At 34.0% G+C, this 23,248-nt stretch overlaps 1 protein-coding gene across 2 annotated transcripts in view; it reads right to left on the reverse strand.

The window, feature by feature from the left end:
* The window catches only part of HMGCLL1 (3-hydroxymethyl-3-methylglutaryl-CoA lyase like 1), a 145,445-nt gene that overhangs the window by 63,411 nt on the left and 58,786 nt on the right, over nucleotides 1-23,248 (reverse strand). For both annotated transcript variants that reach the window (XM_050786159.1, XM_050786160.1), the window contains 3 exons: nucleotides 17,049-17,144; nucleotides 14,528-14,676; nucleotides 360-423 (listed from right to left, as the gene is read on the reverse strand). In XM_050786159.1, the coding sequence (XP_050642116.1) occupies nucleotides 360-423; nucleotides 14,528-14,676; nucleotides 17,049-17,144 (309 nt within the window). The remainder of the gene's footprint in view (nucleotides 1-359; nucleotides 424-14,527; nucleotides 14,677-17,048; nucleotides 17,145-23,248) is intronic.

Here is a 23,248-nt window from a genome sequence, read left to right on the forward strand (position 1 = left end):
ACGAAGGCAAAGTTTAAGGGTTTCTCCACAAACTGCCCTGACATTCTGATGGAGATTGCAAAGGCCACTCACTAGGTTATAACCACAAAAAAACAAAATAGATACTTTCGTCCCTTCCACCTTTGAGCACCCAAATTGTAGGACTCAACTGTCCCTTAATGTTGAAAAGTTATAGCCAATGTACAGGACTTCAGTGTTAAAATGAAACTATTAGTTAAGTGATGAAATATGTCTTCAGGGCTCATCTCTTAATCTATGACTTCATGCTATGCAGATTCAGTAAACAGTAAGAAACTCCACTTTTAAAAATAATATATATCATGTTACCATAAACCAAAAAAGCTGGAGATGTAGCTTACTTCTGTCACTTTTTGCGGTGTAATAATTCCTTCATATGGACAGCCCAGAGCACAAGACACATACCTAGATTAAAAATAGAGCCTTATAAATATGCATATGGTAAATAAGCCATTTCCATTTTATAAAAAGAATTAGTCAAAACTGCATCAGGAAAATTTATTTTGCACTATTGCTTTATTATTATTTTATCCTTAGACCAAACCAAATAAAGTTTGAAGCATTTTCAATCAACTCACATTTTTATCTTTCTATAATAATTACAATTTGATACATGTATTCGATGACAGATGGGAATAATTAGTAAGTGATTATCTGGTAAAGTTATTCATACCATGGCAACATATTAACATTCAAAGCAGAAAATACTAGTGAAATATATGGTTTTATTTAAATAATTACATACACCCAACTGTTAAATATCCAGGTCTTTGGAAACATACAGGGAGACCACGTAGAAGACTAACTGAATTTTTCTTCTTACCCCCATCTGGATATTTTGGCCTCATTTAGATACAGTCATTAATCATCCAAAGGTCCTGGAACTGGGCATAGCCTCAGAGTTCATTTTTTCTCCCTCTCTCATGGGTTTACCTAAATCATTCCAAACAGAAGAGTGTCTAATGTGTTTAGAAGGCTCAGAATAAAGATATTCCATAAGCTTCTTTGGTAACTCATTCTAATATAAAAAGTCAAGCTTTTCCTGCAAAGACAAAGATCCATTTCAATCTTAAATAATTAAGCTTTAGGAAAAGCCTGCTTTAGCTATTTCCAGCTCAACATCAATATCATTTTATTAAACTTACTTCAGAGATGTTTACAATTCTTGTATTGAAATAATGCATAATGAGTATGATATTTAGGAATGAATGAAGCAAGCTACATAAAAGATAGAAGGATGGTGGGAAATGAGGCTGGAGATCGAATACAGGGGCTACAATATGAAAGGGTTTAGAAAGCAAAGCCTTTGAATGCCATTCCAAGTTGTCTGGACTTTGAGATCACTCAAAATTGTTTTGAGGCACTGAAAATTATTAGGTAAGGTAGTGGCAAGATCAGATTTCTTTCCCAGAAATATAACTCTGTGGGGGCAGTGGAAGCAGATGCCGGAGAAAAGGTAGAGGCAAAAACACAAGATAATATCCTATTTCCTTAATTCTAATATGCTATTGATTGGAAGATGCACTATGAAATTCCTAACAGTCTTTGGAGTAGAAAAATAAAATACATATTCAATGATTCAGTACATAGCCATTGATTCTAAGATGTAACCAAATTAGGTTACAGAAATTATGGAAGTGTTAAAATGTCAATTAAAATATGTTTTAGTATTAAGTAGTTTTATAAGCCATTCAAGCAGTTATGAGGGATAGGAAAGGATAAAAGGGGATAAATTCAAGTAAAATTTGAAAGTTATGCTGAACAGGAAGCTCATCCCTCTGCTATTTCAATCACTATAAGTTTATGCTTTAGATAATCTGTAAATTTAATCAAGATGTGTGAAAATAAAATGTTCTTAAATGAACATAACACTGGAGAAGGTGGCTAAGGATGGAAAAGGAGAAAAAGTTTTAATACAAATGTAATGATTACAATAACATGCTAATATATAAATACATTGATTTTTGAATCCAAAGCATCTAGATGTGAGTAAATGGAAAATCCTAGCTATTTATTTACATGTTCTCCTTCTAAATGTGAAAAACAAAATAAAACAAATGCAAAACAAAACAAACCTCTCCTGCATTTCCAAATTATTATTTGGCCACAGCTACCACTTTATTGACAGAACCTTAACTTTCTATGTGGGCATTTTTATTTATTCACACTTTCCCTCCAGGACATTTCCATGCCTCTGTCTCTGCGATCTTCACACTCCGTTGCATTTCATGTTCATATGCTCTTCCCTATCTTGTGAGGGAACGCTGCTTTGATCTAGTCACACATGGGACTACTTTCTCCAAAGCTAAAGTAATGGTTCTCAATTATGTTCCCTTAACTGTATACTTTAACATTCTAAAGCAGAGGTTGGTACACTAAGGCCCAGAGACCAAATTCAGCCTATCACTCTTTTACAAATAACATTGTATTAGAATACAGCCACGCCCATCTGTTTGCATACTTATCTATGGCTGCTTTTACACTACAGCAGAGTTGAGCAGTTGCAACAGAAATCATCTGACCCACAACACCTAAAATGTTATTATCTGGAACTTTACAGAAAAAGTTTGCCAATCCTTTCTAAAGAAGTCAAGCTACTTTTCCTGAGTGAGAAAAGGCCTCTACTGTCATGAATATGAACTGAATTCTCTTCTTTGACAAGTGGCCAAGGCCAGCTTCTGGACTTCTGCTCTTCTCTAACAATCTATTACAGTGGTTCTCAACCTTGCCTGCACAGAATCACCTTGGTGCTTTAAAAAAGACAAACACTGATGCTTAGGATATGTTCCAAAACATTTAAACCAGAAACCTAGGGAATGAAATCCAACCACCAATATATTCTTTTATATAATTTTTAAAGTTCTATTATACTGCCAGCATCAAAAATCACTCAACTATTAGCAATACTGCATCACCTGGATTGCCATACTGATTCCTTTGTGTAAAAAGGTATATTACATGGATCTGACAGCATCTAACTAATCTCAGGAATTTCCTCACTAATATGCCATAATATTTTTGTTCAGCTTTGATTGCCTGGTGGTTAAATTTTACCCAGACCCATTCCAAATAATTTCTACTTTTCTGAAGCTGCAAACTCCTATTGCCCCATTTATTTTTTTCATCTTATCCCTTACTTCTGGTTCAATGTTTTTGACTTAACTGAATACTTTAGTAGTTCTTTCAGCAAGAGTCTGAATGGTAGATGTTGCAGACCGTTTCGTCAGCAAATGGTTTTATTTCATCTTCATTCTTGAACAATAGTTTGACTAGGTATAAAATTCTATGTTGACAGTTATCTTGGCACATTGAATATATTATTTTATTGTCTCCGGTCTCAGTTATTGCTGATAGGAATTTTACTGTCAAGCTAATTCTTTTATGGTAATCTATTTTTTTCTCTACTGTTTTTGGGATTATCTGTTTCTATCTTATCTGCATTTTACTATTAGCTATCTCAGGATTTGCTATACTTCTTCAATATTAACATTAGTGCTTTTCCTAATTTCTAGAAAATTCTCAAGGTACTACCTTTTCAAACGTATTTCTCATATCTATTTTCTCTGTTTACTCCATATGGAAATTCTATTAGGCATTGTCTACTAACCTCACTTTTACAATTTCTATTAATTTATTTTTCTGGGCTTCATTCTTACAATTTTCTCAAATCTTAATTGCAGGCTAAGCTGCACTTAATCTGCTGTTCCCTTTGGTTACATGTAATCTGCTGTTCAATTAATCCATTCGCTTTTGTATTTTAATGAATATATTTCCACTTATAGATAATGTTTCGTTTTGTCAAATACTAATTTTGTTTTCTGTAAAGATCTGTTCTTATGGTCTTCCTTTGCCTCTATGAACATTTCACTTGGTTAATTTATAATCATTTTCAGGTTGTTCTGTTACCTTCTGTTCTGCTATAGTTTTTTTTTTTTTCTGTTGTCTCCTGTGTTTGTTTTCCTTGTCTTAAGTTAGCTTGTTTTCTCATGTGCTTTATAGTTTTTATTGTGAATGCCTTTTCATGGTAATTTTAGTTTCTGTAGGAATTCTATGAGCATCTTGAATTATTTAAATGATCCTATCAAAAGAATCTGCTTTCTGCCCTTATGCTTGGAATTTATCAATTCTTGAACAAATTTCTACCTTAATTTCTCAATTTGGGTTTCCACAATACTCATGTGTCACAAATCCACAACCCATAAAAATAGCTGGCATGAATCTCAATGACTGTGCATTGGCAAGGAGGTGCTGCCAGACTCCAAGATATAGTTCCAAATTCATACCTTAGCAGAACATCGAATTTTTCTCATGTAGATATTAAAATCCCATTACCACACTACTAGGTACTCTTTCTGGGATAGATACCCCCATATGCTTCTGTGGTATCAGCCTACATGATTACCACATTTTCATTGATGAAACCTGAGACTTTTTTTTTCTGAGCTAGGTGATATGTTTTAAAAGTTATAAATTTTCTGTGTGTGTAATGAGAATGGAAAAGGGGGTCTATGGATTAGCTAAGTCCTCCATAGTCCCTCTCGCTCACCATTATGCCCATAACCCCAGGATCAACCCCAGAGTTCCTCATGTATATTACAAGCTTGATGCATTCACATAGCATATTTAGTTAAACATGTCTGAAGTGGTCATCGTCCTTATTTCTCTCACATAAACCTGTTTCCCCTGCATTTGCCATTAAAAAAAATTACATAGTTATTCTCAGGGTCAGTCCTGCTAAGTCACTTGATGGTCACCTTTGTGAACTTATTCCATAACCAAAGGTTAGCTGATTCCTCCCCTCTAGCCTCTGCGGCATTTAGCCTCTGCCAGCAGCAGCTTGAGTGTACAGAACCATTCCCAAGAACCCTCTCCTAAGTGCTCTCCTTGTTTCTAGTCCCATGTCTCTCCATTTTGCTTCAATTTCTAATGTCAAAATTATATTCTTAGAGCATGGGTCCGATTACATATTTTTCTTTGAAAATCTTTAATGGCTTGCTATTTTTTACTGAATAAACTGGTGTTCAAATTTAGCAATCTGTGAAACTCCAATCTAACCTTCTACCTTTCTCTTACTATACATCCACAAAAACTTTATTTCAATAAAAAGTAAACTTCTTTCTATTACCCAAACCTTTCCTGAGAATTCTCTTCACTGTGTCTTTGCTCTTTGTAGGTTCCCTGCCCGGACTGAAAAAGCCATTATTTTGATTATGTTTCCATATATTCATATATTTTAATGACTTCATTGTACTGGTAACTTCTTTATGAAATTTCTCTAAATCACCCCAGAGATTAGAATTACTTTAAAATTAAATAGTATGTATATTTATCTCTCTTAATGTACTTATTGGTTTCGGCAGTACAATAATTATTTTTGAACATATTATATTTTCCCAGTCTGCTAAAAACTCTTTGAAGTTATGCTGAATTTTCATTTTCATAGCCCACATGGTATCACAAGACAGTACATTGTTTAAAACAAATATAGCTGCCCCTCAGTGTTTGTGGGGGATTCTCCCTATATACTTTAAATCATCTCTAGATTACTTGTAATACCAATACAATGTAAATACTATGTAAGTAGTTGCTATACTGTATTTTTATTTTTATTTTAAATTAAAAAAAATATTTTGGATTCATAGTTATCCCTACATGTAGAACCCGTGGATATTGAGTGCCTACTATATTTAATTGCTATTTCTTGTATGAATTAATACACAAATATGTTAGTTAAAATGTCATTTTCACCTTCTGAATATTTGTCTACGACATTCCTAATTTTTAAAGTAAAAAAATAGGTAAGAGTTATTTATGTTCTAAATCCTGTAGCCAGAAATAATAGCACATATCTGAGAGATCAGAACTTGAAATCCATTTTTTAAACATTATTCAGATGGCATAGTAATCATCAATCATATTGAAATTAATCTTGCTAAAATTAACAAAAAACACAGCATTACAATAAATCCTGTGGAAATGAATATGAATTGTTTTATTTGTATTTGTGCTTGTTGAGGTCATTTTTTAACAGTCTGTAAAAACATGATATAAAACAAGACTTGAAGTGTTTCAGTCTTTAATAACCTTACCTAGAAGAACTAAATCACGAAAAAGAATCTACAGTTAGGCCTTATCCCAGCCTACCTTCTCACAATTATCCCATGTTCCTCCAATCATCCTGGCAAAAATTGAAACAATAAGTATAAATAAAAGCCATGTATAAATGTCACAAACATTTGGAGTGGAGTCAACTATTGCTTATCCTCAGAAAAGAACAATGCCAGGAGTGATGAAATTACATGTAATCTCAAATAAAGGGAATTAAGATATATAAACATAGGAGCTACTTTGCTACATTCATGTGGAATACACCATTCTATAAGCAACACAAAACAACATGCCATTATTATTAAGTGAATGAACAATACATTTTGAGAGACTGTAATACATTTATCACTGTGGATAATATAAAAATTAAAGACTGTTTCATGGCATCAAGGAGTAATTCTGCTAAGATTCAATTTTTGCTTTAGAATACTTGGCCGATTTTATTTCTCCTAAGCCTACTGTTAGAATACCATGTATTAAAAATATCTTCTGTATAAACTGTGATCTCTCTATAAATACATGCAAAGTTTAAACAAAATTTTCATGTAATACCTTACTTTACATATAGTTTTGTTCCTAAAACTGTATATGCCTGTGAGGTTAATTAATTTATCTGCTTAGTTCCTGATGAAACTAAGAAGTAAATTTGTATTCAAATTAGAATTCAAATTAGAATTTTAGGGTTTTCTTGGAAAGAAAATGGCATAACCTCCTTCAGCAGTTCATCCTTGGAAAAGTTGCTGTATAAAATATTTAAACATATGTGGGGCTAGACATTTGCTTACAATTTTGTAATCTCCACAATAAATCCATTTTACCAATGGAAAACCTGAACCTCAAGTAAATTAAATAGGTTGCAGAATACAAATAGAGTAAACTGCTGAACTAGGCTTTAAAACCAAACTGTCTGTCCAACTTGAAGGCTGGGTCTTTCTACTACATCAAATGAGCTGTTTGCAATGAGAAAGCTTCCTGTGTCAAGCTCAGATTCCTACACTACAAGCTCAGACCTGGGAAGCCAGACAGAGAGACTCGTTCAGATTAACTTTTAAATTATCTTTACCTTGATGTTATTTTCTGCCATACCTTTTAAAACGTTCTATACCTTTTTGCTCTATTTGTCTTTCCACTCTAATTGATAAACTACCTCATTTGATCCTTTGTGTTTTTGCCTCTTAAAACGATGAATCCTTGGAGTAATTTTTAATTAAATGGCCTCAGTCCCACCCAGAGCCACGTGGAAAGGTGTTAAGAGTCCCATACTGGTAGAGTAGCCTTCCCTTATCTAAGCTTTTAATTTCTGCAGTCTCAGTTACGTGCAGTCAACCATGGTCTGAAAATAGGAAATGGAAAATTCCAGAATAACCACTTCATAAGTTTAAAATTGTGGGGCACTCTGAATAACATGATGTGATCTCATATCATGTTGTTTGAGATGTGACTCTTCCCTTTGACCAGCATATCCATGCTGTAGATGCTCCCAGACCATTAGTCACTTAATGGTTCTCTCAGTTATGAGATCAACTGTATCTCAGTACTTGTGTTTAAGTAACCCTTATTTTACTTAATGATGGGACCAAAGCCTAAAAGTAGTGAAGTTGGCAACTTGGATATACCAAAAAGAATCTGCAAAGTGCATCCTTTAAGTAAAATGGGGAAAGTTTTCAACTTAAAAAAATATTGTATGCTGAGGTTGCTAACATCGATGGTAAGAATATTAAACTCCTATCAATAGAATTGTGAAGTAGGAAAAAATAATTTCATTCTGGTTTTGCTGTCGTACCTCAAACTACAAAAATCAAAGCCACGGTATGTGATAAGCTCTTAGTTAAGATGGGAAAGACATTAAATTTGTGTGTGGAAAACATGAACAGAAAACATGTTCTGACTGAGGACCATGTGTTGTACCAGAAAGCATTGAACCTGTAAGACTTCAGCAAGGGATCTCCTGAAACTGGTGACCCCAAGCCATTACTGCAGGCAAAGGGTATTTACACAGATTCAGGAATAGGTTTGGACTCAAACATACAAAAATTACTGGAGAGGCTACATCTGCAGATTAAACTTTATTATACATATGTATGTAAAGGATAAAAACAGTATATATAGGGTTTGGTATAATACTATCCACATTTTCAAGCCTCCACTGGGGATCTTGGAATACATCTCCTGCAGACAAGGGGGACTACTGTACTAAATGGGACCTGCATGGCAGACTCCCTGCTCCCCAAGCCTCAAACCCAACTCAAAATCTGAGTATGTTCCCAATGATCTGGGCCAGACACTTCGGGTAATATTTCAGGTTCCATTTTATGATGACTTATATTGTTTGTTCTTCAGAAGAGATTTGTAAAATAGTCTCTCTTTTAAATAGCCTGATTATGTACAAAATGTTATTTTATTCACCAAATTAAACCAATGTAGTTCCAGAGACTTTTCTCAGCGTTCTGTATTTCCCGGCTTTTGACTCTGTCTCTAACTAGCCAAGCTCTCAAATTTTTAATGATCCACTTAAATCTCTGAGACCTGAAACCTACATCACTGTGCAGTTTGTTCTCTTATGTTAAATATGAAAGACATTTCGTTTCATAGCTCCCACATATTTTATTTTATAAACTTCAATAGCATGTCTGCTTTTAAAAACAATAAAAAAGCATCAATGTTAAATTCAGCTACTAGAAATGAAACTAATTTTGCCTCTTTGATCTAGTGCTAAAACTTTAATTGCCACTTTTTTTTTGACCTATCCACTCAAAATATTTAGCTTCTAGGTTGTCTGTACAGTTGATTGATGAGTGTAGAAGTGAGAATTTCAGAGGACTGACCACATAAAATGATGGGTGGAAAAGGCATTCCAAAGATCAGTAAGTTTGAGAAACTCAGTCCAACACAGCCATCTTCCAGCCCTAGTTTAAAGAAGTTCTATATTTGGAGGGCCTGGTTAACAAGGATAACCATGTTTAATCCAGGTGTCTGCAAATTTTTGAACCATGAATTCTCCCCTTACCTTTACCTCCACTACTGTTTTAATTTTAATGTAACCCTACTCAACTTGTTGAGTAATGCTTTGGGAGACTCTGATTAGATATTTCCAAGGTAGAGCTCTGAGCTTGACCCATTTCAATCCCTACCTACATTTTTAAAATAAGTTTTTGATTCAATTTTGAATTAATTGAGGAAGGCCTAAGATTAAGTATGTTTTCTACTGAATTATATTGAAAAAATTGAATAAGATTAAATACAAATTTATCGAATGCTTAGTATTTCCGAACTTTATTCAGAGTACTTCTTCCAGGTATGCTTTGTGTTCTCATTTCATATGAATAGTGTTTCTAAATAAAAGTAAATTTGGAAATGCTTTTAAGGAATTCATAGCAAAGTTAATCTCATGATAAAACCTTCTAAATGTTCATTTTTCTATTTCATATGTTGCACAACTCTCTTTTCATATTTATTAAATTCACTTTGTTACATGCTTGTTTCACATTGACATCATATATAATGAAAGAAAAAGCATGTAAACAATAATTTTAAATTATTGTAAGTGACTGTATGGACTATGAACATATACCATTCAACCACTATCTGTGCTGAATTAATTTCACACCTTAGTGACACCATTAACTTTCTTGAAATTATTTGCATAAATTACAATTCTACTTCTTGCCCAGGTATGGCAAGGTATACTCTAGTAAGAGAGTATTTAATGACAAAAAAGCATTAATGCTAATTTCATGAGAAATGATTAAACACATTCTTACCTCAAAATGTCTAAATGAAAGCTATTTAGACACAACTGCACAAACCCAGCTTACAAATATTAACTGCTGCTGGGTATGTGCTGTTCTGGCACACAGCAGTGCCAAAATAATATATAAAGCTTAAAAGTATAAACCCTTAAACAAACCATATGTATGAAAGAAAATAGCTTTAACATATGTCTTATTTTTAGAGTTTTATGTACCATATTTTGGTGGTACATAATGATTGAATCATTCTTCCAGACCTAGGCCTCAATTGAACAATAGAATTTGGAAAGGAACTTCTGCGGGCAGCTTCTTGCTGCCCACTTACAAGAATATGATGCTATAAATGCAAGTGTACCATGGAGACAGATCATCCAATGGAAGAGATTTGATGCTCTGTCATAAGAAATGCTGGCTACTAGTCACAGTGTACTTAAAAATGGAGCCCTAAGTAAGGAGACTCATTATCTCACTCAGTAACACTGCTATCTTCAGAGTCAGGATCTGAGTCCATACTGAGATTCTACATTAGACAAGGAGAACAGGAAACACAAACTCAATGCAATGTGACCTAGATGATTTGGCTAACTCAGCAAGTAGGTTGCAAGTTTTTGAATAAATGTGTTTAGTTATAAATTATCTCTCAAAGGGAAAAAATAGTGTTTTAAAGGAGAATACTGTGCCCTGACTTCATGGCACTTGGGAAGATTGCCATTTTAAAGGACGAGAATCATATAGAGCTGAACCAGTTTAAAAAAATAATAGGAAGGAATAAGAAATAAAAAAATAAGAAGTTCCTTACATTGAGGATCTTTCATCAAAGAAATTCTTCATGATTATATGTAATGCAATCCCTTTTGGAAGCATTTAAGACCAAATTAAATTTTCACTGGTTTTGGATAAGAAGAAAGTCAATAGTAAGAAAAATAGTAGCTGAAGAGATGGATAAAATGAAAACCCTAGATTAATTACAGTTCTAGGAAAATCTGACTCCTTACCTCCTCCTAAATACCAAGCTCATTTTATTAATAAATTATGACTAAAATATGACATTATCACACCTGACAATTGTCTTTGTTTTTCTGTATCTAAAAGTAATCAATGCTTGTCTATATTAGTTGAAAAAAAATTCAGCCCGTTACAATTCACTTTAAAATTTTATAATCATTAAAACGATGAATTAATAATTTTGTGTGGCTCCTACGAAAATTGTTAAATATACTCTTCTTTGAACTTTCAGTATAAACTTTCAGAAGGTTAATCACAAATCAGATGATTCCAGGCCACTTTATATGAGAAGTATAAGATGTGATTATGTAAAGAAACTTTCATGGTTTATGCTTTAATATACAAACCTGCTGACCTTGTAATTTTATACTTTCTATTTATAATCATTTTAACTATGAAATTAATAATGGCAACTTACTGAGAATTTTCTTTTCAAATTAACACTCTCACAAAGAGTGAGCATGTGATTAATGTCATTTCAATAAACAGAAGCTGATAATCACTTTAGACAAAAAATAATAAATTCTGAACATCTTATATATTAACGCACTACTTCCTATCTTGAAGAATTTCAATTTTAAAAGGATCCTAGCAAGCCAATAGATATTTATTTCAATAAATACCATTGATAAAAGGAAAATAATCACATTTGTCATAGGCTTTTATTTTTCTTTGCCTTCTTAACCTTTTAAAATTTAGACAGTTATTAGAAAAATTATCTAGATTTAAAATAAAGTCACATGGACTGCACCTTAAATAATAAAATCCATACTGCAGATATTTCATTTTGCATTCACATATAATGTATATGTGCCAGTAGTTAGCTGACTCTGCATTTTATGTCACTGATTTGGCATAGTATCTTTTCACAATGTGCCCCAGATGTTATGTACAGTTCTCAGCATGTGTTAAAAATGTGTACATATGCATGTGTTGTGTGTGTGTGTTTCAGTGCGTGTGTGGCGGAATTTAACAATAGCCTTCATAACTGTAATAAAAGCTACTATTTGGACTATATGAAAGTTTAGTATTTTATAAAAATACTAAATAGTTTTTTGAGCTTTTATAAAAATACTGAAATAGTTTTAGTGAGCTTTTATAAAATGTGTACTGCTTTATGGCCTTTAAAGCTGACAACTGACGACGTAAATTTTCTGGATGATTATCAAGTATATGTTGATGCAGCTGTTGCCACGCAAGACATGCTGAAGCATCTACTGCAGTTTCAAATAGTTGAGCATGGCTCCTTTCCTTAAATAGGTACTAATGGCTTATGACTTACAATGGTGAATACCTAAAATCGAGATTGCCAGTAAAAATAAAATCTTATTTCAACTTTGTATAAATTGTGGGGAGGAAGAAGATATTTTCAACTACACAAATAGCTACTGAACTCAAATATGGAAAGGCATATTTCTGAAAATGATAGTGTTCAGAAAATTCAGGAATTGTACTCCAAAGGAACAAAATCCCCATTGGAAAACATACATGTGTCTATAGTATAATTCTACACTAAAATCCCCACTGTACCCTACTCATTTGGTTTGACCATGGGTCACTTCTTGTTCATCAAAGCCTGGAAAGCTTTTTAAGCCACAGCACGATTAGAAGTTGTCATTTTTCTGATGAGGCAATATTATTTGTCAAACAATGAGTATTAAGAGGGTTTGAGATTTTTATTAGCCCAATTATATTAACTATTCCATTTTACAAGAGAAAGCTAAGATGACAAAAAGTTACTTCCTACAACTTATATTTGCATCCATCTTTCAACACTAAAAAAACTGTTCCTATTTTTGAAGAGCAAGCCACATAAGCACTTTACTTCTTATAGTCACATGCTTTTTAACTGTCCAGGGAGAATTGCTTTATTTTAAAGTTTGTACTCCACACTTTAAACACACAGTGAACTAGAATAGGGTCTTCATCTTTCTCTTTATTTTAAAAAAATTGAGACAACTTATTTATATTTGAATTGAGAAACCGATAGCATATCTCTCCTTTTTGATTGTGGTTATGTAACTTTTGCCTGAAAAATAGATATCCTTTATTTTATGTCTTTGGAAATACATTATCTTGGATTTTATATTTTTCTCATATAGTCCTTACATGATATGTATTTATCTTAATTACAAAAGTAATTTCAAATTTTAGAAAGTCATGTAGACTTACTATGGAGGACAGGAAAAATAAATTATAAATAGAAAACAAACCAACAAAATATTTTACTAGCTATAGTCTAACTTTAATTGCTTCCCCAAAACACCTTGGTTGAAATTCCAATCATTTCAATAATACTCTCAGCCAAAATTGACTCACTTGTCTTTCTCATTAACTGATGAATCTTGCCTGCTACTATGAACTTTGCTCACCTCAACTAAGGGAAGTACAGCCTGCACCCAAATCCATCCCCAGCTTTCAACCTTCTATTACCAATCTCTATACATGTTAACTTGTTAAGATGTGTGTTCATCATATCTCCATATGTATGAAATTAATAGAAAAAAATAGCTAATGTCTTAGAAACATTCTTCCTTAAGTAACAAACACACACAAAAATGCATTACAGGTTTCACAGCACATAGGCCTGGTTATAATACTTGAGGCAACTATTGGTCCTGGAAGTAGTCAAGCACCAAGGCAGATTTTTCCCTCTCTCCTTCCTCCCTCTATATCTCTCATCACGCTAGGAGCCTCCTTTTTCCATTTCCTCTTTCTACTACTCTGTCCTGTCACTGATTTGCATGTGGCTCCATCCTAGGAACCCCAAAATAGCGAACTCAGTGACAAAAATCACATAATTTTTCAATACAAGTAACTATGTTTGATATTCCATTTCTGAACTCCTGAGAGAGAAAATTAGGTTTGTGGAAGTTAGATTTGGGTCAGTTTTTCTTTTCCATGTCCTGTAATCAACAGCTCTTAGAATGAACAGCCGATAAGTTTCTACAAGAAAAAGGCAAGGCGAGGAGAAAAGGATTGATATCTCTGATACCCCTAAATTTACAGAAATCATATATAGTAGAAAATAGTAGAGAACTGAAAGTTTATATTTATCTTCTATAAGCAATTTATCAAGTATTTTTAAACGGTGTTCTGCAAGATGCTATTGGAGGTGCTTTGGGATCACCCAGAGGAAGTAGAGAAGTCAGCCACTGAGGGGGAGAAAGAATGGGTAAAATGATTTCCTAGAGCAGCTCAATTTTATGTCTGCTGTATTCTATTGAAGTTCTACATAAAATACTCTTTGAAGAAAAAGTCATGTTTTTTTAAAAAATTTGAAAACCACATTATATAATTCTTTTCCAAAAGATGTTGTGAGTTTATACCAACTTACCAGCACATGTAGGCTGAGATGAGAGGGCTGCATTTGGGTGACAGAGTGTTAATAAAATAGTTAATAATGCCAGATTTGCATGCTAGTTCCTCTGATTTCAATTGCATTACACATTCCACAAGCTAGATACTCACTAATAATCATCAATGATGTTAATGAGATGTAACTATATAGTGATTGCCCTGATTAAAGTAGAAATACGATATTCTATGTATATTTTTATAAATGATATAAGAATCTCTAGATAATTTATGAGTAAGCTTTAACAATAAACATTAACAAAACAGAATTTGTGGGATTTCATAAGTACCCTCGTGCTGGAATATTCATGTGTCTTGCAGACTTAACAACCTCCTCAAACTTTCCCATACTTTCTTCAATGGAACAGTTAATATTCTTCTTGCTAAAGGATTCAGATGCAGCTCCAAAAACTGATATCTCAGTAGCTCCAGCAGCAACCTGAAAAACATAATTTAAAGCCAAAGCTAATAATTTCAAAAATGTGAATGGTAGTGGTAGAAGAAAGATTAACTACTTTATGAAGGCATACATGTATTCTTCAATATTTGCCTTAGAATTTAAAATTGGATTCTTCTCATCTTGACACATATACTCTTTCAAAATGTAAGAACGTTTTATAGTAACAGAATAATCCACAAACTGCAATATTCCTAAGTCTATGAGCCACAAAAACACAATGAGGATGTTCTATTTAATTATGCCTTTTATAAATTATGTATTATCTTCAGAAATACTGTAACCCCAATTATGGAAAATACTAGCACCCCAATAAAACCCTTATCCTCCATGAAAAAATATTTTCAAACCAATTATTAAAATGGAAGATATTAAATACTTTGTTTTTCTTCTCTTCCTACAATCCAACAGAAAAATATTTTTCCAACTCATCATTTAGATTTTGCCCCCAGTTTTTCTTTGATCTCCTAATCTAGCTTTTATTTTTTTGTATCCTGATTTCTACAGCCATACTCTTTTGTACCTAATGCTTTGATCCTTTTGCCAGTCTTTAAATCCAAAATATTAATCTAATCAATTTCCTTTTTGTACTTTTTGTCCATTTTATTCCTTCCTCCAGGCTCTCCAGTGACTTGTTTTTCAAATGTCAAGCCTCTTAGTCGTTTAGCTAGATGTTTAAGATCTTCCGTTAATGTATTTCTAGCACTTTGCCTACGTTCTCCCCTCTTGCTAATCCCCTGTTAATACATGGTGGGAGGCTGGGCACGGTGACTGATGCCTGTAATCCCAGCACTTTGGGAGGCCAAGGCAGGCAGATCACAAGGTCAAGAGATCAAAACCATCCTGGCCAACATGGTGAAACCCCGTCTCTACTAAATATACAAAAATTAGCTGGGTATGGTGGCATACATCTGTAGTCCCAACTACTTGGGAGGCTGAGGCAGGAGAATCGCTTGAACCTGGGAGGTGGAGGATGCAGTGAGCCAAGATCACGCCACTGCACTCCAACCTGGTGACAGAGCCAAACTCCATCTCTAAAATACAATACAATACAATACAATACAATACAATACAATACAATACAATACAATACAATACAATACAATACAATACAATAAAATAAATACATGGGGAGAGAAAAACCTAAAAGCTATCTTTTCATCTTTCCTCAAACATTTAAAAAATATTGGCTTCTATGCCTGTATCCAAAATAAATTTCCAATTTCTAAAATAAAAACCCTGTTAGTGAACATCTACTATTTGTCTGTTTTGTTTTTAGTACTATGGATGTGCTTTTTGTCATCTACAAACAGCTGTGTAAACTAAGTGTTGTTATGCACATTTTATAGATGAAACAGCTGTAGCACAAAAAGGTAAATACTTGGCATGATATCACACAGGGAGTAAAAGTTCTGGAGTCACATTTTGAGCACAGAATTGCTTGACTCCCAAGTCAAGATTAGTTCCACTCCAGTGCTTGCCCCTCTGAGTTAACATGAGAGTGTCCTTTCAGTACCTTCTTCAAAGTAAGATACGTTCTTACTTTGTTAGGATTAGTAGATGACACCAATATTTACAATTTTGTAAATGACTTTTTAAACAATGCAATAAAAATTTTATCAAATCAAACCCAAGGGAAAAATAAATGGTTCTAACAAAATACAGTATATGATTAATACCCCACAACCTCAACTTTACATAATACAGTTTCACATAATGAATATTTTTCATTAATATTCATTAATATCAGAAATAGCTACTGTAAAACCTATGCAATAAGCCCATATAAGGATAACACCTTAAAAATGAAGAGGATCATCTCATATATATAATTATTAAAGCTTTATTTAAATTATATAAATTTTTAAATCACAGAGGATCAAAAGAAACCAGAAGATAAACAGGGAAAGTAACTACAGCCAGATAACATGACAATTAGTTTTCACCCAGAGAGAGAAAATAAGACACAAAAAGCTGATCAACAAAGGTTGACAAAAATAATTACCAAATTCAACAGTAATAATAACTATACAAATTACATTGAAAAATGCTTAAATAGTGTTCTATATTACTTAAGAAGAAGCACAAAATACACTTCTAAAAAATTTCACAAAAATGCAGAATTTTACTTTTGTGTTTTGACTTTTGAACAGTGAAGCTGGAAGAGCCAGCTATATAGACCACTTTAGTCCCCAGCAATGCTGTGAGGACATGGAGCTCTATGTCTTCATGTTAGTACATTAGCATAGTATTTATATTACAGGTGAGTTACACATGATACAACTTTAACTTTATAAATATCTTTAAAACAATAAGAGGCATATCAATTTTAGAAATATAAGTAGCTCACTTACAGCACGGTGAAAACCCTGAAGATTAGGAGTAAGGACAGGATAGCGAACTCCTGGATATTGATGAATGCCTTTCATTACTTCAGTGTGATCAGCCATCTTAAATACATAATAGTTACATGTAAATGTGTGACTTTGAGTATGTTACCAAGAATCATTTTAGTTTCAGGTAGGTTATATTTACATAGGCAGAGTCTTTAAATTAATATCTGAAATAAAAAAAATTATGCCAGTGAATGTAAAGAAAATTAGTTCTCAGTCTCATAGATGTATAATAAGTAGAGATGAGTTTAACTGTTTTACAGAATGGGATCTGGCAAAATGAGTTATTATAGATAGGAATTCAGAACTTTACTATTTTCACTTGACCAATCTTTATTCCCTTCCTTTCATTTCATGGTCCAAGGCTGAAATATTTCTGAGATTGGGGAGAGTTGGAAAGACAATATGCTATTCATTTACCATCCATATGAAAATTTTATGTCCAAATAATTTTCAGTGTATGAAATTTTACAATGGTTAGTAAAATGTAAATTACACATATTCTTTAGAACAGTTTAACAAGGCTGAGATCCCAGAAAGTTATTTGGTGAGCATTGGTGTTTTAGTTAGTAATAGTTATAAAGCTTTATGTAGCACTATCATAGTATTACCACATGTTCTCATATGTGAACAAATTAATACAGTAGAGTTTTCACCTGAAAAATTTAACCTACCCTGTCAACACTTTGTTTTCTGTATCTCTAAAAAGCTCAACTTTGAATTAAAATATCAAATTTACCAGTTTGCCACAAAGTCTAAGAATTAGCTTCTTAAAACAACAACTATTAATCAGATCCCATAATCATCACACAGAGAAATTACCATTGACATAACCATGAACCTTGCATATTTAAAAATAATAAATTATGGCATGAACAATAAATATGAAGAATAACATATAAGCAGTGGAAAGTATACAAAATGAACATGGAAAAAGCTGTGAAAACATACCAAACCAAAATTGGAATCCTCAATATAGAAATGCAGAAAAAGCCTTTTGGGTTTTCTTTATATAACTTGGCTTGCTATTATCAGAATGCATTATTTTTAAATTAAAAAAATTAAAAGCAAATAAATCCAAACAAAAAATGCTTTTAAAATATAGCTAAACACATTTGACAAATATTATAATTTTAAATATAACAATACATGTTATGATATTTACCCTTATTGATATATTCATCTGGTCAACTCTCAAATGCCAGCAGAGTTAAATTTAATGCTTTCAATTAGTATAATTCAGATTACTTAAATGAGTTTTAAAATACATATAAATTTGAAATTAAATAAGATACAAAAAAGTACCTTCCTTTGACTGGCATCATGCCTTATTACATTTAAGCTTTCATGTTTCATTCATAAACACATTTATTTGTGTTTACCAGGTGATCCTTTCTCGCTTATTTCTATAATATTGTATCCACTATCCCCTGCCTCACCCATTCCCATCTTTTCCAAACACTATCTACCACATTCACTTATAATGCATAAAAGTGATATCTCTCATTTCATTCTAAATCTCTCTGACTTTAATCTAGCTGTTTATTGAGCCCCTACTATGTCCAAAGCTCTGTGCTAGGTCCTGTGGAAAATAAAAATACAGACCTTACTTTCCTGTGGGAAAATGAGGTTATTGTGCTGAAGTAGTTAGTAGTATAGTTGGGGAGACAAAACAGATACACATGGAAGGTTAACAATTCAAAGAAATATACTGGTTGTAAATGAGATCACAGATTTTAGAGTTCAGAATGAATAAAGGTTGGTATGGTCTATTATAGTCTGGGAGAGTTTGAAAGAGCACATGCGATACAAACTACAGTCCTTGACTGTGGCATTGTTCCAACAAAAAATGGTCACGTCAATATTTCTGGTCCTATATGTTCTTCTGGGATCTCACTACTTTTCACAAAGAGGTAGACGTTATTTACTCTTTTCCTTGAAGCTGGGTAGGCTGTGATTCCTCCAACTCTTAAAGTGTAGTGGAAATCATACTATATGACTTCTGAAGCCAGGTTATAAAAAAGGATACAGCTTCCATATGGCTTTCTCTTTTGGGGAAAGCCACTGTAGGGAAATCAGCCAACATCCTGTAAGAAAGCCCAAATTAGCCTACGCAAAGAGGCCACATAAGGAGACTCTCATGCAGAACCCATGTGAAGAGGAACTGAGGCCCCCAGCCAATAGTCAGTGTAACCCCTAAATTTGTGATTGAAGTAGCCTCCAGACGACTTTTGCCTCCAGCATTTGAGTCATCCAGCTGAGGCCCTAGACACTGAAGACCAGAGACAACCTGTCCCCCATGTCCTCTTAAAATCCTGGCCCACAGAATTAGTAAGCATAACAAATGTTTACTTACACCACTAAGTTCTCAGGTAATTCATTTTACAGCTGTAAAAGCTGGAAAACTGAAAAATCAATAGGGTTGAAAAAGAAAGATGGACAGTTGCATAAGTGGTAACATATTATTTGGCTAGAGAAGATTATTAGTGAACAATTGGGGATGAGCTTACAAATGAAGAGGAAACCACACACTTTGATGTGTCTTTGAGGTAGGTTCACATTTAGTACAAACATTCTGATTTATCTTGAAGGCAATAGAAAGTCACGGAGAATGGGTGTTGAGAAAGGAGAAGACTGGACTAAAGGGTACATAACAAAATGAAGGCAGAAATAAAGATGTTCTTTGAAACCAATGAGAACAAAGACACAACATACCAGAATCTCTGGGACGCATTTAAAGCAATGTATAGGGGGAAATTTATAGCACTAAATGCCCACAAGAGAAAGCAGGAAAGATTTAAAATTGACACCCTAACATTACAATTAAAAGAACTAGAGAAGCAAGAGCAAACACATTCAAAACTAGCAGAAGGCAAGAAATAACTAAGATCAGAGCAGAACTGAAGGAGATAGAGACACAAAAAAGCCATCAAAAAATCAAAGAATCCAGGAGCTGGTTTTTTGAAAAGATCAAAAAAAATTGATAGACTGCTAGTAAGACTAATAAAGAAGAAAAGAGAGAAGAAACAAATGAAAAAAAAGAAGCAGTAAAAAATAATAAAGGGGATATCACCACCTATCCCACCAAAATATAAACTACCATCAGAGAATACTATAAACACCTCTACACAAATAAACTAGAAAATCTAGAAGAAATGGATAAATTTCTGGACACATACACCCTCCCAAGATTAAACCAGGAAGAAGTTGAATCCCTGAATAGACCAATAACAGGCTCTGAAACTGAGGCAATAATTAATAGCCTACCAACCAAAAAAAGTCCAGGACTACATGGATTCACAGCAGAATTCTATTAGAGGTACAAGGAGGAGCTGGTACCATTCCTTCTGAAACTATTCCAATCAATAGAAAAAGAGGGAATCCTCCCTAACTCATTTTATGAGGCCAACATCATCCTGATACCAAAGCCTGGCAGAGACACAACAAAAAAAGAGAATGTTAGACCAATATCCCTGATGAACATCAATGCAAAAATCCTCAATAAAATACTGGCAAACTGAATCCAGCAGCACATCAAAAAGCTTATCCACCATGATCAAGTGGGCTTCATCCCTGGGAGGCAAGGCTGGTTCAACACATGCAAATCAATAAGTGTAATCCAGCATATAAACAGAACCAAAGACGAAAATCACATGATTATCTCAATAGATGTAGAAAAGGCCTTTGACTAAATTCAACAGCCCTTCATGCTAAAAACTCAGTAAATTAGGTATTGATGGAACGTATCTCAAAATAATAAGAGCTATTTATGACAAACCCACAGCCAATATCACACCGAATGGGCAAAAACTGAAAACATTCCCTTTGAAAACTGGCACAAGACAGGGATGCCCTCTCTCACCACTCCTATTCAACATAGTGTTGGAAGTTCTGGCCAGGGAAACCAGGCAGGAGAAAGAAATAAAGGGTATTCAATTAGGAAAAAAGAAAGTCAAATTGTCCCTGTTTGCAGATGAGATGATTGTATATTTAGAAAACTCCATCATATCAGTGCAAACTCTCCTTAAGCTGATAAGCAACTTCAGTAAAGTCTCAGGATACAAAATCAATGTGCAAAAATCACAAGCATTCTTGTACACCAATAACAGACAAACAGAGAGCCAAATCATGAGTGAACTCCCATTCACAATTGCTTCAAAGGGAATAAAATACCTAGGAATCCAACTTACAAGGGATGTAAAGGACCTCTTAAAGGAGAACTACAAACCACTGCTCAACAAAATAAAAGAGGACACAAACAAATGGAAGAACATTCCATACTCATGGATAGGAAGAATCAATATCATGAAAATGGCCATACTGCCCAAGGTGATTTATAGATTCAATGCCATCCCCATCAAGCCACCAATGACTTTCTTCACAGAATTGGAAAAAATTACTTTAAAGTTCATATGGAACCAAAAAAGAGCCTGCATTGCCAAGACAGTCCTAAGCCAAAAGAACAAAAGCTGGAGGCATCACACTACCTGACTTCAAATTATACTACAAGGCTACAGTAACCAAAACAGCATGGTACTGGTACCAAAACAGAGATACAGACCAAAGGAACAGAACAGAGCCCTCAGAAAGAATACAACACATTTACAACCATCTGATCTTTTACAAACCTGACAAAAACAAGAAATGGGGAAAGGATTCCCTATTTAATAAATGGTGCTAGGAAAACTGACTAGCCATATGTAGAAAGCTGAAGCTGGATCCCTTCCTTACACCTTATACAAAAAGTAATTCAAGATGGATTAAAGACTTAAATGTCAGACCTAAAACCATGAAAACCCTAGAAGAAAACCTAGGTAATACCATTCAGGACATAGGCATGGACAAGGACTTCATGTCTAAAACACCAAAAGCAATGGCAACAAAAGCCAAAATTGACAAATGAGATCTAATTAAACTAAAGAGCTTCTGCACAGCAAAAGAAACTACCATCGGAGTGAACAGACAACCTACAGAATGAGAGAAAATATTTGCAATCTACTCATCTGACAAAGGGCTAATATCCAGAATCTACAAAGACCTCAAACAAATTTACAAGGAAAAAAAAAATGACTCCATCAAAAAGTGGGTGAAAGATATGAACAGACACTTCTCAAAAGAAGACATTTATGCAGCCAACAGACACGTGAAGAAATGCTCATCATCACTGGCCATCAGAGAAATGCAAATCAAAACCACAATGAGATACCATCTCACACCAGTTAGAATGGCGATCATTAAAAAGTCAGGAAACAACAGAAAAAAGCTGGAGAGGATGTGGAGAAAGAGGAACACTTTTACACTGTTGGTGGGACTGTAAACTAGTTCAGCCATTGTGGAAGACAGTGTGGTGATTCCTCAAGGATCTAGAACTACAAATACCATTTGACCCAGCTATCCCTTTACTGGGTATATATCCAAAGTATTATAAATCATGCTGCTATAAAGACACATGCACACGCATGTTTATTGCGGCACTATTCACAATAGCAAAGACTTGGAACCAACCCAAATGTCCATCAATGATAGACTGGATTAAGAAAATGTGGCACATATACACTATGGAATACTCTGCCACCATAAAAAAGGATGAGTTCATGTCCTTTGTAGGGACATGGATGAAGTTGGAAACCATCATTCTCAGCAAACTATCTCAAGGACAAAAACCAAACACTGCGTGTTCTCTCTCATAGGTGGGAACTGAACAATGAGAACACTTGGACACAGGAAGGAGAACATTACACACTGGGGCCTGTCGTGGGGAGGGGGAGTGGGGAGGGATAGCATTAGGAGATATACTTAATGTAAATGACGAGTTAATGGGTGCAGCACACCAACATGGCACATGTATACATATGTAATAAACCTGCACGTTGTGCACATGTACCATAGAACTTAAAGTATAAAAAAAAATTGTAGTATTATAGAACAATTAATTTGGGGGAGGTGCACAGGATAGTCTAGATAGAAGAGAGGCCAACTCTCAGGTAATTGTGAGAATCCAGCTTGTGACAAGTTCTGTGGTAGAAAAAAATGGTACTGGGAATAGAACTAAAGAAAAATGAAGAGGACACACTGGCTAATAACACAGAGGAGCACTTTACTCAAAATTGTAATTCTCACCATTTTATAGCCTTCCTTTGTCAATAGTTTGTACATATTTA

Source organism: Macaca thibetana, chromosome 4, assembly GCF_024542745.1.
Source record: "Macaca thibetana thibetana isolate TM-01 chromosome 4, ASM2454274v1, whole genome shotgun sequence".
NCBI classification, from domain to species: Eukaryota; Metazoa; Chordata; class Mammalia; order Primates; family Cercopithecidae; genus Macaca; species Macaca thibetana.